The 17,989-nt window shown below is 49.0% G+C and overlaps 1 protein-coding gene across 2 annotated transcripts in view; it reads left to right on the top strand.

Annotated features, from left to right (window-relative positions):
* SLC27A4 (solute carrier family 27 member 4) overlaps positions 1-17,989 on the top strand; it is a 33,045-nt gene that overhangs the window by 7,133 nt on the left and 7,923 nt on the right. For both annotated transcript variants that reach the window (XM_077284395.1, XM_077284396.1), the window contains exons 3-12: positions 2,828-3,222; positions 3,488-3,646; positions 3,907-3,976; positions 4,055-4,146; positions 4,782-4,891; positions 4,968-5,177; positions 5,255-5,381; positions 7,932-8,069; positions 8,152-8,316; positions 8,404-8,550. In XM_077284395.1, the coding sequence (XP_077140510.1) occupies positions 2,828-3,222; positions 3,488-3,646; positions 3,907-3,976; positions 4,055-4,146; positions 4,782-4,891; positions 4,968-5,177; positions 5,255-5,381; positions 7,932-8,069; positions 8,152-8,316; positions 8,404-8,550 (1,613 nt within the window). The remainder of the gene's footprint in view (positions 1-2,827; positions 3,223-3,487; positions 3,647-3,906; positions 3,977-4,054; positions 4,147-4,781; positions 4,892-4,967; positions 5,178-5,254; positions 5,382-7,931; positions 8,070-8,151; positions 8,317-8,403; positions 8,551-17,989) is intronic.

The following is a 17,989-nucleotide window of genomic DNA, read 5'->3' on the forward strand; positions in this document are numbered from 1 at the left end:
CTTGATGGCAGAGAACAACTTTCTTTCTAGGAAAATATCTTTTTAACGACGTGAAAAATCTTCGGCGATAAGCGATTATAGCTGAATAATCGGACAAGTGTTCCTTTGTGTCAGTGCATGTAAGGCCTTTCTGTAACTGGATGAATTCTAATGTGTCATCCATAGAAATCCGGATCCTCAGGACAAAGTCGTCCTTCTTTATAGCACTTAGACCGTTCTGTTTCTTTTCACCAAGAAGTGATTCCGCCCCTGTGCTAACAATGATCATATTCCTCCAGGCATCGCATTACTGCCCACACGTACTGTGAGCGCCACCATTGTCCTCCAGACGTAGGGTTTATGAAGTTGCAAAAACTAATATTTTCCCTTGCACTAAAAAGGTTGAAGGGGCATTTCACACCTTTAAAATAGAATAAAAAAATAAAAAAAGGTGGCACCCAATTCGTGTGATTGTGAATGGCGCATTGTTATGCAAGTATGTTCCCTGCCAGCTACACCCAACACATGTGCCTGCATGTGCTCAATGGAGAGAGGAGGATGCCCTGCTGCAGGAGTCCCTTATCTGCCACCATTTCTCAGGTTAAAGGGTTTTTTTTCTTCAAAACCGGCAAGTGGATAGGGGATATTTCACAATCGCAGAAAACCCAAGAACAGGATTTAATGAAGTGGAGGTTGGCTTATGGTCTGTGGGGCTGCCAGTAAAAGAGCAGAGTACGACACTCCACTGTGGAGCCCTGGCCTTGGGGATCCGGAGCCATGTTCTCTGTATTCTGGGGGATCCAACTGAAGAAGCTATAACAAGTGATCCCATATCCTATAGATGGGGGATTACCGGTACTTGCCATTTTGGAAGAAAAAAACTTTAAAATCTGTCATGTTTCATCCCTTTACCCACAGCATTGAACTTTTGGAGATCCCCATACTGTCAGCTGGTCCCACTCAAAATTGAAGGATTTGGCTAAAATGCATGTAGGACTCAGCACACGTTTTGTAAATGGCTTCTGTTTAAAGGGTGGTATTCTCTTGGTAATCCATGGCATGTCACTGGGATATGTCGCTTCTGTCAATCCGAGCTGTGGGACATTTGCGAATCCTAAGAATGAAGAGATTGCAGCGAGCTACAGGTTTCCTTAAATTAAGCCAGGAAGCTGTGGGCGGCTTCCATTACAGCCACTCTACTTTTCCAGGCTCCTGATTAACACCCCTTCCTGCTTATGTAGTGATGTGCCCTTTCCTTTACCATATTACTAATTAACCAGGCAGATTGGCCCTTCAGGGGGCTCGGACAGCAAAGTGATGCCCCCTGGAAGCTTTCCCAGAAGTGGCGATAACCAAGACGCATAGTGGGAAAGCTTTCTAGACGGTCCTGTTTGCTGAGCCCCGTACACATTCGGCGTGCCTAATGATGCGGCTTATCACCGGTGCCACCCTTTGTACCCGCAGTAAATGTAGGTATTGTGTTCTTCATCCTTGAACTTGATTTTCCAGTGTAGATTTGTGTGTTACAAGATAAGCCCTGGACTCTGCCCCCTGCCAGGGTCGCTGTTACCCAATTCCTAATGGACTGTGCTTTGCTTTTATAGTTGTCATTTTGCAAGGTAACCTTTACCCGTCCATTTATAACATCTGTATCAACGGGAGTCTTTACGACGGCTTGCCATATCTGCCCATTCTATCTGGAGCCCTCTCCATCCTTGTATTGTGGCCTTGTAGTCCTCCAGTGGAAAGGTTGACTGCAGCAGAAGGTGAATGTGTTGATTTTGTCTGAGGCAGTGACCCGTGACCACTCTCAGTACTTCGTGGAGAAGAACGCACATTGGCACTTTCCTATAGAACAAGATGGTGAAACAGTGACATTCAGGGCACGCGCTGTGGCCAAGTCTAGTGACTGAAGCCAGGCTGCACGCGACAGACCAGTGGACGTGCACAGCAGCACAGAGTATTTTAGAACAGCTGTGGCAGGAGGTAGAATGGGTGAAAAGTCAGAAGCTAAAGACAGGCAGTGGTAGGAAGAGTATTCCTGCAGCACAGAGGATTTTAGGAGCAGGATGTGCAGCTTTCTGTATCTTTCACTCATTCTATCCCTTCTCTTTCTACATAATTAAAGAGGAAACTGGATGAAAATTCCATTGGGAGTTGTAGTCCTTGTCTCTACTAATGGATATTGCTAGGAAGAAGCAGATTGTAACTAGATTTGCTGGGGACAGTAATGGAGCCAATATGCAAAACTACAACTCCTAGCGTGCCCTTTTTTTTGCTACATTGGAAAGCGCCGCTATTTAAAGGGATTGCCCACCTCTAGGGACAATTTTTTTTTTCTTCTTCTTGAATGTATTTTGGGCCAAAAATCACTTTAACAATTGGGTTTCGTTATAAATCTAGCACCATTTGGCTTTTACAGGCTCTTTTTGTTCTCACACTTTTAACTTTGTGGTTATAAATGAGCGGAGAGGAGCCCAGAAAAAGACAGATAAGGGTTACAAACTCTGCCATTGGACAGTCAGAACGAGCTCCCTGATGCATTTTCATTGAACTCATTCACCTGCCAGTAATACAGTGCAATGCAGCTACTACAGGAGGCAAATTGTTAATGAATCTCCATTGCAAAAATAATTTTTATTGTGCATGGCTATACCTTTTCATTTTTTGTGGTTGCGGTCTGTATAGGAAAGCGCTAGATGGTACATATACATCCCAAAATGGACACTCCTGGCATCTGTCAGGCACATAGGGATCTAAGGAGTAGTACTTGAGCTTTTTCTGGTGCATCTGACAGATGAACCTTCATATATGACACACAAACGTCTTTTTTTTTTTTTTTTTGCAGAGGCGCGATTACCCTCTTCCGGGTGAAGCTGGAAGTGAAGAGACATCTGCGGGAGAAGAATACCGTCCCCATCATATTTAAGCAATGCGTTAAACGTCATCCCAACAAGACGGCGCTGATTTTCGAGGGCACCGGAGCCACGTGGACATTCCGGGAGCTGGATGAGTTTTCCAATGCGGTGGCCAACTTCTTGTATGCTGAAGGTTTCCGGACCGGAGATGTCATAGCGCTGTTCATGGAGAACTGCAATGAGTACGTCGGCTTTTGGCTCGGCATGGCTAAAATCGGGGTCGAAGCCGCTTTGATCAATTTCAACTTACGTCTGGACGCCCTGGAACATTGCTTCAGCGTCTCCAACTCCAAGGCTGTGATCTTTGGACAGGAGATGTCACAAGGTGAGGAGCTGACTGGGGACGGACTTTGCTCTAGATTGCCGCCTGTGCCGTTAGATCTGCGTCCTGGAAAGCTGGGTGCAGCTCCAATTATCACCAAGCTATCCAGAGTCCTGAAAGCCATGTCAGACTATTGGCTGGTAGCCACATGCTTTCTGGAGTCGTATATGCGCCATATTAAATGTTGCCCAGCTTTTCCAAAATCAACCATTGGTAATAAATGGAGACAGAGTATTTTTTTTTTACTTTCTTTTTCTTGTATCTTTAGCAATGACGGATGTCTACTCCATGATGGGGAAATCCATACGACTTTTCTGCTTCGGTGACTGCGATCGCAGCACGGTTCCCCCTAGCTCGGAATTTGTATCATCCTTGTTGCAGAGTGCGTCCCGTCTTCCTCCAAAGGACCCTGGAAGGAGCTTTACAGGTAAATAAGGAGTGAAAGATCCTCCTGATTGGTGCCAGTGTCGGCCTCCATTCCTGCATAGGAAAACTGCTTGCACATTGCTACTTTCCCCTATATGGGTCATTATATTTTTATGCTTCTTTTCAGAAACTGCTCCACCCTTGCCATTGGGTTGTGCCTGGTATTATTATTATAACACACTGTTGTAAATATGTGAACCACACTGTGCCTCTCCAATTGTCTGATAACTTTCTTCCTTTTATACTTTGATTATTTTTCAGATAAATTATTTTACATCTACACTTCTGGCACAACGGGGCTTCCCAAAGCGGCCATAGTGGTGCATAGCAGGTGAGTACAAGAGCTGCAATGTACACAACTTGCACGCGTCACCACAGCTCCTTTTATTTCCTTGTCCTTTCCTTGCAGATATTTCCGCATGGCTGCCCTGGTGCATTACGGCTTCGGCTTTCGATCGGATGATGTGATTTATGACTGCCTTCCTCTATACCACTCCGCAGGTAGTGCACAGACCGCTATTGCTGCCATTATGATTTATGCTCTTGAGGAAAATAACTTTTTTAGTCTTTTAAGAAATAGCATTTTTCTTTAAGGGCATCAGTCACATAAACCACGGAATAGAGGTCTGCTAATGGAGGGGTGTCGCATCTGCTCCTCATATTTATTGAATCCGAGAGATCGGAGTCTCATGCCCAGCGAGGGTCGTTCATGGATCTAATAAACTAGAACAGGACCGTGCACGATACTTTTTCTGCATTGAGCGGTTGTCTTGATAACTGTGCCAGGAATAATTGCCTTACGGATCCCGTGCCAACATTTCCCAGGTCCCTCTGTTTACCCTACTACACCAGTGACCTGGGTCGTCTGTGTCACAGATGCAGCCAATCAGTTACCGTTGCAGTGATGTGTCGCCACCGCTGAGGTCAGTGATTGGCTGTATCGGTCACATGTTGAGACAACTAGAGCTGGGGTGACGGAGAGCGACAGAGGACAAGGGAAGCGTTGACACAGAAGCATTTGGGGGTTGAGAGGTGAGTATTAATGTTAATACTTTTTTCTGCTTATTTTATAGTATCGCCATAAATGGGTTTGGAAACCTCGCCTTTTCTTTAATCTTTTTTTTGCTCTCCGGCAGGTAACATTGTTGGAATGGGTCAGTGCATCCTCCTCGGTCTGACGGTTGTCATCAAAAGGAAGTTTTCAGCCTCGCGGTTTTGGGATGACTGCGCGAAGTATAACTGCACGGTGAGGATCTGACATGTGTTTGCCACCACCCATGGTCAGCTCCAGTTCGTACTGACATGGCTGCTTTTATGTCCAGATTGTCCAGTACATCGGTGAGATCTGCCGCTATCTCCTGAACCAGCCGGTGCGGGAGGCAGAGTCCCAGCATAAGGTGCGCATGGCGCTAGGGAACGGGCTCCGACCCGCCATCTGGACGGAGTTTATGTCCCGCTTCAGGATTCCGCAGATCGCAGAGTTCTATGGCGCCACGGAATGTAACTGCAGCCTGGGAAACTTCGACAACCACGTAAGCGCGTCTCGTGTGATTGGGGGCCGGCAGGGGGACGCTCAGCCGTGTACGTAACCGTTACCTGTCATCTCTAGGTTGGCTCCTGCGGATTTAACAGCCGCATTTTACCCTTTGTGTATCCCATCCGGCTGATGAAGGTAAACGAAGAGACAATGGAGCTGATCCGCACTCCAGAAGGTCTTTGCATCCCCTGTCAGCCCGGTATGTGCATATATGTGTATCTTTTCCATGTGTATAAAGATTATAGTGTAAAGGAAGATTAAAAGTGATTATTACACTAGCACCATTTATCCTCTATCCACAGATTGCTGGGATCTAATCATGAGAGTCCCGTGTGAACTGTGCAGTACATCCCACTTCTCTGTGGGTCACGCGTGCACACCACCACACAGGCCCTCAGTAACCATTCACTTATCGCCTGTCCTATGGATAGGTCATAAATATGGTTCGTGGCATAACCTCTTTAAGTTGTAACCCGTTAACAATCAGACCCGGCCGGTTTTGTTGCCGATCTGGGCCAATTAACCCCACTGCCAATCCCAACAGAAGTTTATAAGTGGTTAAAAAGGCATTAAAGGCCCCCTATGGCAGGATCGACCCCCTGCGATAAAAATGCAGCATTTCTGATTAAACAGATAAAAAAGACACATCATTCGTAACGACCTGATCTGTAAAACTGGCACATTATTCATTTCGTACGGCGAATACCATGAAAAAAAAATAACACTAATAATGACACTTTTTATTGTTTTCCCGACCAAATGAGTTATATTAGGGCTTGTGTTTTTTCGGGACGACTTGGCTTATTTATTTATACTATCTACATATATAGTCGCCAGTTGGGGCTTCCGGACGCTGTCCCCGAATCCCATAAGGCACCGCGGCAGTTCGTATTTCTAAATAAATACGCTGAATCGTCCCGCAAAACACAAGCCCTAATATGACTCATTCGTTCAGGAAAACAATAAAAAAGTTAGTTCTCAGAATATGGTGATGCAAAAATAAATTCATTTTTGTAAAATATTGTTTTTATAGTCTGTTTTTTATGCTTTGCTCTTTTTACAATCTAAATCTGGTATCGCTGTAATCATACCCAGCAAACAAATCGTTTTTATCACTTTTACCGCAGGGTAAACCGCACATAAAAAAAATAGATAAAAACAATTACCGAATTTCTGTTTTTTGTTCATTTTGTGTCTGAAAAATCTGATTAAAAATCGATCACAAAATGTTGTGGCCCAAAATGGTACAGAAAAAAAAAATCTGCAAATCGTCCTGCAAAAAATAAGCCCTCATACAGCTCTGTTTGCCAAACAATAAAAAAAAGTTACAGCTCTAAGAATATGGCGACAAACTATTTTTTTGTGCAAAAAAAGCATTTTTACTGTATGATGGCAGCAAAACCTCTAAAGAACAAAAAAAAACCTATATGAATCTGGAATCGCACTAACCCGAAGAGTCAAGTCGCCTGATCACTTATACCGCATGAGGAACGGCATAAAAATTAGAATTATTCTTGTACTTGTTTGTTCATTCTACCCCCAAAAAATTGGAATAAGGCTTGGTTCAGATTTATCCTGCGCTCTCCGCTGAGCGCTTGTGTAAGGCTTTCTGTGTAAATTCTCCAAAACTGCGATTCGGACAAAACCCCGGACAGAACTTATGAGGCAGATGGAGTCACATTGGACTGGTTTGTGTTCCGGCGGTGTCCCATCATTTTAGGTGTCTTTTTTGCACACAAGTGTGGGTGACCACAGATCAGATGGAGACCTCCGGAACAGACGCCAAACGGAGTACGAAGTGTCTCTATCTGCCTCATGGTGGATGGTTCGTTGCGGATATCATCTGAATCACATTTTTGTGGGATTTACACGGAAACACCAAGGTAAGTGATGAGCGTAGAACACAAGAATGTGATCCAGCCTTATACTGGGAACAATCCAAAAATATTACGTACCCCAAAATGTTACCAATAAAAACCCTAATTTATCCCGCACAAAACCAGCCCCCACTGAGGTCCGTCATCTGTCACTGGAACTATAGGGGGTTCCCACGTTACTGGTAGAACAAAGACTCTGGAAAAGTAACATGGCTCTCACCCCAGCAAATAAAATCCAGTGAAATCTCCGTACCCAAATCCAAATGCCCCCCCCCCCCTACTGCTGAGCCCTCGGATCAAACTAAGACTGTGATCCAAGTGTCCGTATACTTTGCTCCAATTATCTCGCATCAGTGAGTCGGCGCACAGATGTGTAGAAGACAGAGAAAGTAATTACTCCATAGTGTCCATTCTCTGTGTCTGTGGTAATCTAACTGCACGCGGATGACACCTGAGTGCAGTCCGATGTTTCACACGCACCCATACATTTATATGGGTATGTGAGCCGAGTCCCACAGCCACTCACAGCATGCTGAATCGGCATGAGAAAAAAAAAAAATCACATGTCTGCTGTGCCCCCATAGTATAACACCCGGCCGAGTGCAATCCGATAAAACTTGAGTGAGTCCTAAAACTGTCTTTCCTTCTGAAGAACCCAGCAATTGCCACGTCCACACACTCAGCACGACTTTTTCTGGTCCTGCAGGCCAGTCCCATTCCAGTTAATAGGACCGAACTGCAGTACCAGGTACACTGCCACCCACACATACGGGGTACTCCAATCTCCTGGAGTATCGGCCTATTTCTTTGACCGGTGGCGATCCTGAGTACGGAGGAACTGACCTTTACTCGTGTGTCGCCTTCTATCACAGGAGAGCCTGGGCAGCTGGTTGGCCGCATCATCCAGTCCGACCCGCTGAGAAGGTTTGATGGTTACGTGAACCAGTCCGCCACTAACAAGAAAATCGCCAATAACGTCTTCAAACTTGGGGACACGGCGTATCTCTCCGGTAAGAGTGGTGCCCCAAATATGGAGGCGTCTTCCTTATACCGAGGTCGTCTGCTTCCTGACCGTAGTTTTGTCCTCTCCAGGCGATGTGCTGGTGATGGACGAGCTGGGCTATATGTATTTCCGGGATCGTACGGGTGACACGTTCCGATGGAAAGGAGAAAATGTGTCCACTACAGAAGTGGAAGGGATCCTGAGCAGACTCCTGCAACAAGCTGACGTGGTGGTCTACGGAGTGGAGGTGCCAGGTACGTGGCTCATCTCTCTTCATGGATCTCAGGGCTTTGCGCGCAAGACTGTATTAAGATCCATGTCTTTTTTTATTTGTTTGTTAGGAACGGAAGGGAGAGCTGGAATGGCGGCCGTCGCTGACCCCGATCATAAAAGCGATCTTGTAAAATTTATTAAAGACCTTAAGAAGTCGCTGCCTGGGTACGCACATCCGGTCTTCCTCCGATTACTGCCGAAGGTCAATAAAACAGGTGAGCGCCCCCTACAGAGGTGGAGGGACAAGACCGTACGTGTAACAATAGTGTATGCGCTGTGAGTGAGAGTGGCTCATCAGACATTATTCTTGGGCCCATCTTCATACAGGACTGATCATACATAAGGTGTAATAGGTTCCTTGTGAAACACACAGACAAAATAGATCCCAGCGGCAAGTGATTGGCTCCAAACTCCGCTATAACCCAGGTTAGGGCCCAATTAAATTAGTGACCCTATATGTGTTTGTACTCTGATGGACCCGAACTCCTTCTGAGAAGTCATGGGGTAAATCAGAGTCCCCTGCCGGTCTTGGTGGCCCCTATTCCATCAGTGTGTTTTCTGTTGCTATGGAATAATGGAAGGCTGCTGCCGATCAGCGACCACAGCTGTCAGGAGACCGGTGGGGTACACCGAGAGATCGGATTCATAGGGTATTTACTTAACCCCTTCCCGACCCATGACGCCTATGCGGCGTCATGGAATGATCGCGTCCCTGCAGATCGGGTGAAGGGGTTAACTCCTATTTTACCCGATCTGCAGGGAGAGGGGGAGTGGTACTTCAGCCCAGGGGGGGTTCACCCCCCCGTGGCTACGATCGCTCTGATTGGCTGTTGAAAGTGAAACTGCCAATCAGAGCGATTTGTAATATTTCACCTAAAAAACTGGTGAAATATTACAATCCAGCCATGGCCGATGCTGCAATACCATCGGCCATGGCTGGAAAACCTGAAGTGACCCCCCCCCACCCCACCGATCGCCCCCCCAGTGCTCCGTTATGGGGTCCGGTCCCCTCCGTCCTGTGCTCCGCTCCCCCGTCCTCCTGCCCGCTCCCCCCCTGCTCCTATGTCACCCCCCGGTGCTCCAACGCCCCCCCCGTGCCCCGATCTCCCCCCCTTATACTTACCGAGGCTCCCGGTGTCGGTCCGTCTCCTCGCTGGGCGCCGCCATCTTCCAAAATGGCGGGCGCATGCTCAGTGCGCCCGCCGAATCGGCCGGCAGATTCATTACAAGTACATTTTGATCGCTGTGGTAGGTTCTATCACAGCGATCAAAATAAAAAAATAATAAATAAACCCCCCCCCCCCCCCCCCCTTTATCACCCCCATAGGTAGGGACAATAATAAAATAAAGAAAATATTTTTGTTTCTTTTTCCACTAGGGTTAGGGTTAGAACTAGGGTTAGAACTAGGGTTAGGGGTAGGGTTAGGGTTACGGGTAGGGTTAGGGGTAGGGTTATGGCATGTGCACACAGAGCGGATCGGCCGCGGATCCGTAGCGGATCGGCCGCGGATCGGCATCGGATCGGCCGCGGATCGGCATCGGATCGGCAGCGGATTGGCCGCGGATCCGCAGCGGATTGGCCGCGGATCCGCAGCGGATTGGCCGCTGCGAATTCGAAGCAGTTTTCCATCAGGTTTACAGTACCATGTACACCTAAGGAAAACCAAATCCGCTGTGCCCATGGTGCGGAAAATTCCGTGCAGAAACGCTGCATTGTATTTTCCGCAGCATGTCAATTCTTTGTGCGGATTCCGCAGCGTTTTACACCTGTTCCTCAATAGGAATCCGCAGGTGAAATCCGCACAAAAAAACACTGGAAATCTGCTGTAAATCCGCAGGTAAAACGCAGTGCCTTTTACCTGCAGATTTTTCAAAAATCGTGCGGAAAAATCTCACACGAATCCGCAACGTGGGCACATAGCCTTAGAGTTAGGGTTGGAATTAGGGCTAGGGTTTGAAATAGGGTTAAGATTAGGCTTGTGGTTAGGGTTACGGATAGGGTTAGGGGTGTGTTGGGGTTACAGTTGTGGTTAGGGTTGGGATTAGGGTTAGGATTAGGGTTGGAATTAGGGTTACGGGTGTGTTGCGGTTAGGGTTGTGGTTAGGGGTGTGTTGGGGTTAGGGTTGTGATTAGGGTTATGGCTACAGTTGGGATTAGGATTAGGGGTGTGTTGGGGTTAGTGTTGAAGTTAGAATTGAAGGGTTTCCACTGTTTAGGCACATCAGGGGTCTCCAAACGCAACATGGCGCCACCATTGATTCCAGCCAATCTTGCTTTTAAAAAGTCAAATGGTGCTCCCGCCCTTCCAAGCCCCGACGTGCGCCCAAACAGTGGTTTACCCCCACATTTGGGGTACCAGTGTACTCAGGACAAACTGGGCAACAACTGTTGGGGTCCAATTTCTCCTGTTACCCTTGCAAAAATAAAAAATTACTTGCTAAAACATAATTTTTGAGGAAAGAACAATTATTTTTTATTTTCACGGCTCTGCGTTATAAACTTCTGTGAAGCACTTGGGGGTTGAAAGTGCTCACCACACATCTAGATAAGTTCCTTTGGGGGTCTAGTTTCCAAAATGGGGTCACTTGTGGGGTGTTTCTACTGTTTAGGCACATCAGGGGCTCTGCAAATGCAATGTGACGCCCGCAGACCATTCCATCAAAGTCTGCATTTCAAATGTCACTACTTCCCTTCCGAGCCCTGACGTGTGCCCAAACAGTGGTTTACCCCCACATATGGGGTATCAGCGTACTCACAACAAACTGGGCAACAAATATTGGGGTCCAAATTCTCCTGTTACCCTTGTGAAAATAAAAAATTGCTTGCTAAAACATCTTTTTTGAGGAAAGAAAAATGATTTTTTATTTTCACGGCTCTGCGTTGTAAACTTCTGTGAAGCACTTGGGGGTTGAACGTGCTCACCACACATCTAGATAAGTTCCTTGGGGGGTCTAGTTTCCAAAATGGGGTCACTTGTGGGGGGTTTCTACTGTTTAGGCATATCAGGGGCTCTGCAAACGTAACATGATGCCCGCAGACCATTCCATCAAAGTCTGCATTCCAAAACGTCACTACTTCCCTTCCGAGCCCCGGCATGTGCCCAAACAGTGGTTTACCCCCACATATGGGGTATCAGCGTACTCAGGAGAAACTGGACAACAACTTTTGGGGTCCAATTTCTCCTGTTACTCTTGCAAAAATAAAAAATTCTGGGCTAAAAAAATATTTTTGAGGAAAGGAAACACATTAATTATTTTCACGGCTCTGCGTTATAAACTTCTGTGAAGCACTTGGGGGTTCAAAGTGCTCACCACACATCTAGATAAGTTCCCTTGGGGGTCTAGTTTCCAAAATGGAGTCACTTGTGGGGAGTTCCTACTGTTTAGGCACATCAGGGACTCTGCAAACGCAACCTGATGCCCGCAGAGCATTCCATCAAAGTCTGCATTTCAAAACGTCACTACTTCCCTTCCGAACCCCGACGTGTGCCAAAACAGTGGTTTACCCCCACATATGGGGTATCAGCGTACTCAGGAGAAACTGGACAACAACTTTTGGGGTCCAATTTCTCCTGTTACTCTTGCAAAAATAAAAAAATTCTGGGCTAAAAAAATATTTTTGAGGAAAGGAAACACATTTTTTATTTTCACGGCTCTGCGTTATAAACTTCTGTGAAGCACTTGGGGGTTCAAAGTGCTCACCACACATCTAGATTAGTTCCTTGGGAGGTCTAGTTTCCAAATGGGGTCACTTGTGCGGGAGCTCCTATGTTTAGGCACACAGGGGCTCTCCAAACGCGACATGGTGTCCGCTAATGATTGGAGCTAATTTTCCATTCAAAAAGCCAAATGGCGTGCCTTCCCTTCCGAGCCCTGCCGTGCACCCAAACAGTGGTTTACCCCCACATATGGGGTATCATCGTACTCAGGACAAACTGGACAACAACATTTGGGGTCCAATTTCTCCTATTACCCTTGGGAAAATAAAAAATTCTGGGCTAAAAATCATTTTTGAGGAAAGAAAAATAATTTTTTTATTTTCACGGCTCTGCGTTATAAACTTCTGTGAAGCACCTGGGGGTTATAAGTGCTCACTATCCATCTAGATAAGTTCCTTGGGGGGTCTAGTTTCCAAAATGGGGTCACTTGTAGGGGAGCTCCAATGTTTAGGCACACAGGGGCTCTCCAAACGCGACATGGTGTCCGCTAACGATTGGAGCTAATTTTCCATTCAAAAAGTCAAATGGCACGCCTCCCCTTTCCGAGCCTTGCCGTGCACCCAAACAGTGGTTTACCCCCACATATGAGGTATCGGCATACTCAGGAGAAATTGCCCAACAAATTTTAGGATCCATTTTATCCTGTTGCCCATGTGAAAATGAAAGAATTGAGGCTAAAAGAAATTTTGTGTGAAAAAAAAGTACTTTTTCATTTTTGCGGATCAATTTGTGAAGCACCTGGGGGTTTAAAGTGCTCACTATGCCTCTAGATGAGTTCCTTGGGGGGTCTAGTTTCCAAAATGGGGTCACTTGTAGGGCAGCTCCAATGTTTAGGCACACAGGGGCTCTCCAAACGCGACATGGTGTCCGCTAACGATTGGAGCTAATTTTCCATTCAAAAAGTCAAATGGCACGCCTCCCCTTTCCGAGCCTTGCCGTGCACCCAAACAGTGGTTTACCCCCACATATGAGGTATCGGCATACTCAGGAGAAATTGCCCAACAAATTTTAGGATCCATTTTATCCTGTTGCCCATGTGAAAATGAAAGAATTGAGGCTAAAAGAAATTTTGTGTGAAAAAAAAGTACTTTTTCATTTTTGCGGATCAATTTGTGAAGCACCTGGGGGTTTAAAGTGCTCACTATGCCTCTAGATGAGTTCCTTGGGGGGTCTAGTTTCCAAAATGGGGTCACTTGTGGAGGAGCTCCAATGTTTAGGCACACAGGGGCTTTCCAAACGCGACATGGTGTCCGCTAACGATGGAGATAATTTTTCATTCAAAAAGTCAAATGGCGCTCCTTCCCTTCCGAGCCTTACCATGTGCCCAAACAGTGGTTTACCCCCACATGTGAGGTATTGGTGTACTCAGGAGAAATTGCCCAACAAAATTTAGGATCCACTTTATCCTGTTGCCCATGTGAAAATGAAAAAATTGAGGCTAAAATAATTTTCTCCTTCGCCTCATTGGGGGACACAGGACCATGGGTTATGCTGCTGTCACTAGGAGGCTGACACTAAGCTGAGACAAAAAAAGGTTAGCTCCTCCCCTGCAGTATACACCCTCGTACTGGCTTCCAGACACCCAGTTCAAGCTTAGTGTCCGTAGGAGGCACACTGATTTTTATTTTTACGGATTTTTTCTTTTTAATCCATTCCGGACGAAGGGGGCGACGGATTCTTTAGTGGTCCGATCTCCCCCGAACCAACAACAGGCGAGCACGGGAGTTTCACCTCTCCGTATCCTCTCCTGCGACGTGGGAGCCACTGCCTGAGCTGACCATTTTTGGGCGACGGTTTTTTCCCTAAAAGGGACGCCGATCTCCCCATGTCGTACAGAGGAGCACTGGTGTTTTACCTCCAGTATCCTCCTCTGCAGCCAGGCCTTTTTATTGCCGGACATTTGCCCTGTCCACCAGGTTTTACCCTCGGCTGTACAGTGGCCCCCTATTCCCGTGGCGTCCGTGCAGACCACACTGCATCACCAATGCTCTGTGTGACTCAGGTGGTGGACGGTTCCTCTCCACTCCCCTCTGGGGCTGGTGGATGGAGGCTTCCCATCCCCTGCACCGTCCCAGCCATCCTTAGGCTCCTCTCACCTCCTCGGGTAAGTGTCTCGTGGAGGATGGGGGGGGTCGCCGGCGGTCCGGAGGGCTCCTTCTTAAGCAGGGCACATTAGGGGCTGTAGCGCTGTAACGTCGGCACTTTGCGGCCGCGCGCCGGGCCCAGGCCGCAAATTTAGCCCCCGGCTTCGGCCTAGACGCTGGTCGCTGCCGATAGGCTCCGCCCACTCCTGCGCGTCATCGGCGGCGCCGCCCCTGGTTCCTGGCGCTTCTCACAGCCGTCGAGATCTCCTTCCTGATCTCGGCGGCCATCTTCACTCCACATGCCGCAGCTCCTGCTCGGAAGCACCTCAGTGTCACTGCGCCCACGTGCAGCCAGTCTCCTCTCAGGCTTCTCAGCTTCCCAGGACAGCGGGACACAGGACCGGGGTAAGGAGACATCGTCAGCTTCTCCCCTGCAGCGTCTCCCTCTGCTTCCCAGTCCAGTTTATAGTCCCTGTGGCCTCTTTCTGCATTAGAATCATGTCGCAGTCAAGGTCTAAAAAACTACCTAAGGTACATACAACCTTTTTTTCTGCATGTACCACCTGCCAGGCCCCACTTCCTAAGCCTCAAAGTTCTCCCCTCTGCTCTGCCTGCGATGCCCCAGGTGCCCAGGAGCCCTCCACCGCCACCGACTCTGGCGTACCTAGTCCCCCCCCGTGGGTCGCTTCACTCACACAGTCCGTGGATTTTTTAGCCAACGCCATCAAATCCATTCAAAATCCTCCCGGGGTTCAGGGTAATCCGCTTCAGGCGTTAAGAGATCCCTTCATAGCAGGGGAATCGTCGGCCAGCAGGGGCCGCTCTCCACTTAGAGAGACTCGGTCATCCAGAAAACGGATCCGCACTACCTCTCCTGAGCGCTCTCCTCGCCGCTCAGACTCTGCCAGCTCCACCTCTCGCTCACCCTCTTTGGGGGCTCACAGCGTTCACGACTCTGAACATGAGTCCGAGGTATCATTGGACCCGGAGGCTCCGGAGTTCAGAGCTACGGTTGACTCCCTCATTGTAGCTGTCAATCACACTCTTAAGGTGGATGATGACGCTAATTCCGCTCCGGAACACGCGGTCTCTTTTACCAGATCCAAACGTTCCCACAAATCTTTTGCCTCTCATCCAGCTTTTCTGGATATAGTCAGGCGTCACAGGGAGCATCCAGATAAGCGTTTCACGGGTAAGAAGGACCTGGCATCCAAGTATCCCTTTTCAGCGGATCTCGTGAAGGACTGGACGGATCCCCCTTTAGTAGATCCGCCGGTCTCACGCCTAGCTTCTAAAACGCTTCTTTCAGTTCCGGAGGGCGCTTCAATTAAGAGTCCCACTGAACGCCAGCTAGACTCTCTAGCTCGTTCAGTGTATGAAGCCTCTGGCTCTTCCCTGGCCCCCTCCTTCGCCGCGGCTTGGGTGACCAAGGCTATGGTTTCCTGGGCGGATGCTCTAGCGAAATCCATTAATGAACAGGACCTCCCGTCTGAGATGGCAGACCTAGCCAAGCAGTTAGCCATGGCTAGCGATTACGTGATGTTCGCTTCCCTCGACGCGGCGAATTGCGCCGCATCGGCGGCGTCCAACGCCATTGCTATCAGAAGGGCTCTTTGGCTCAGGGAGTGGCGCGCAGACTCCTCCTCTAAGAAATCTCTCATCTCCCTCCCTTTTCAAAGCGGGCGTCTTTTCGGCGAAAAGCTTGACCAGCTTATTTCCGACGCCACAGGGGGAAAGAGCAAGTTCCTTCCCCAACAGAGGCCCAAGGCGGCTTTCCAGCGCCAGCCTTTCTTTCGTTTTCGGCCTTTTCGTACCAGCCCAGCCTGGTCCAATCCCTCCGGGCTTTCCAGATCAGACCGTTCCTCTCGCAATGACAGAGACTCTCGTCCCTCCTTCAGGCCGAATCCTTCCTGGCGCGGGAAACCAAGGCAGCCCAGAACTCGAGGTTCCAGACCTCCCAGATTCCCGTCTCAATGACTCGGGAACGGTGCCAGTCGATACCATCAGAATAGGCGGACGCCTTCTCTTTTTTCAGCAAGCCTGGCTCTCCGTCGTGCACGACGAATGGGTCAGGGATCTGGTATCGTCCGGCTACAAGATAGAGTTCTCCTCTCCTCCTCCAACTCGGTTTTTCCCCTCTCGTCTTCCCAGTTCGGCAACTCAGACTCGCGCCCTTCTTTGCGCCATTCACATCCTCCGCCAGAGCGGGGTCATTGTCCCGGTCCCGGAACACGAGAGGTTCAAAGGTTTCTACTCAAACCTCTTCGTCGTGCCAAAGAAAGACGGAAAAGTGCGGCCCATTCTGGATCTGAAGCTCCTGAACAAGTGCGTAAGAGTCCGGCACTTCAGGATGGAATCGCTCAGATCGGTCATCTCTTCGATGGAAAGAGGGGAATTTCTGGCCTCGATAGACATCAAGGATGCCTATCTTCACATCCCGATTTTCCCGTCTCATCAGAGGTTCCTCCGCTTTGCCATTCTGGAGGATCACTTCCAGTTCACGGCCTTACCCTTCGGTCTTGCCACGGCGCCCAGGGTATTTACCAAGGTCATGGCGGCTGTCATGGCCATCCTTCTTTCTCGAGGAGTCGTCGTGTTACCTTACTTAGACGATCTCCTCATAAAGGGCCTGTCTTTTCAGGCCTGCGAGTCAAGCGTCCACATTACCCTGGATTCTCTTTCGCGCCTAGGTTGGTTGATCAACTGGGACAAGTCCTCTCCCGTTCCTGCCCGTCGGATCTCCTTTCTGGGAATGATCCTGGACACTTCGAGGGGGCTGGTCTTGCTTCCTCGGTCCAAGGCCCAAGCACTTCAGCAAGGAGCCCAAACGCTCTGTCATCCTCGCCCGCGAACCATTCGGTTCGCCATGAAGATCCTGGGAAAGATGGTTGCAGCAATCGAAGCAGTTCCTTTTGCTCAACTCCATCTCCGTCCCTTGCAACAGGCTTTGCTAGACAACTGGGACAGGAGCATCTCTTCTCTCGACCGCCCTTGTCCCCTGTCCCCGCGGGTCAGACAATCTCTCGTATGGTGGACCCTGGGCCCATCTCTCCTCCGGGGGAAGTCCTTCCTCCCGATCCGCTGGTTAGTGGTGACTACCGACGCCAGTCTTCTTGGCTGGGGGGCGGTGTTCCTCCACCACTCTGCCCAGGGCCTCTGGACAGTTCGGGAATCCAAACTTCCCATCAACATCCTGGAGATTCATGCTATCAGACTTGCTCTGAGTCGCTTTCACCCCCTGCTCGCGGGTCACCCTGTACGAGTCCAATCCGACAACGTCACGGCGGTGGCTTACATCAACCACCAGGGGGGTACCCGCAGCAGGGCCGCGATGCAGGAAGTCTCCCTCATCCTTCGTTGGGCCGAAACCAACCATTCCATCATCTCCGCGGTGTACATTCCGGGAGTCGAGAATTGGGCGGCGGACTTCCTGAGCCGCCAGGGCCTTGCCTCGGGGGAGTGGGAACTCCACCCAGAGGTTTTTCACCAGATCTGTCTTCGCTGGGGGACCCCGGACGTGGATCTGATGGCGTCCAGATTGAACGCCAAGGTCCACAACTTCATTGCTCGATCTCGGGATCCCCAGGCCATAGGAGTGGACGCGCTGATTTCTCCGTGGCATCATTTTCAGCTCCCATACGTGTTCCCTCCCCTTCCCTTACTGCCGAAGGTGATCCAAAAGATCAAGATGGAGGGAGTTCCAGTCATTTTGGTCGCCCCAGACTGGCCTCGTCGCGCTTGGTACGCGGAGCTCGTTCAGCTCGTAGCCGACGTTCCCTTGCGGTTGCCAGACCGCCCAGACCTGCTTCGCCAAGGACCGATTTACCATCAGAGCTCAGGGGCCCTACGTT

The sequence above is a fragment of the Ranitomeya variabilis genome, chromosome 2 (genome assembly GCF_051348905.1).
Source record: "Ranitomeya variabilis isolate aRanVar5 chromosome 2, aRanVar5.hap1, whole genome shotgun sequence".
In the NCBI taxonomy this organism is placed as follows: Eukaryota; Metazoa; Chordata; class Amphibia; order Anura; family Dendrobatidae; genus Ranitomeya; species Ranitomeya variabilis.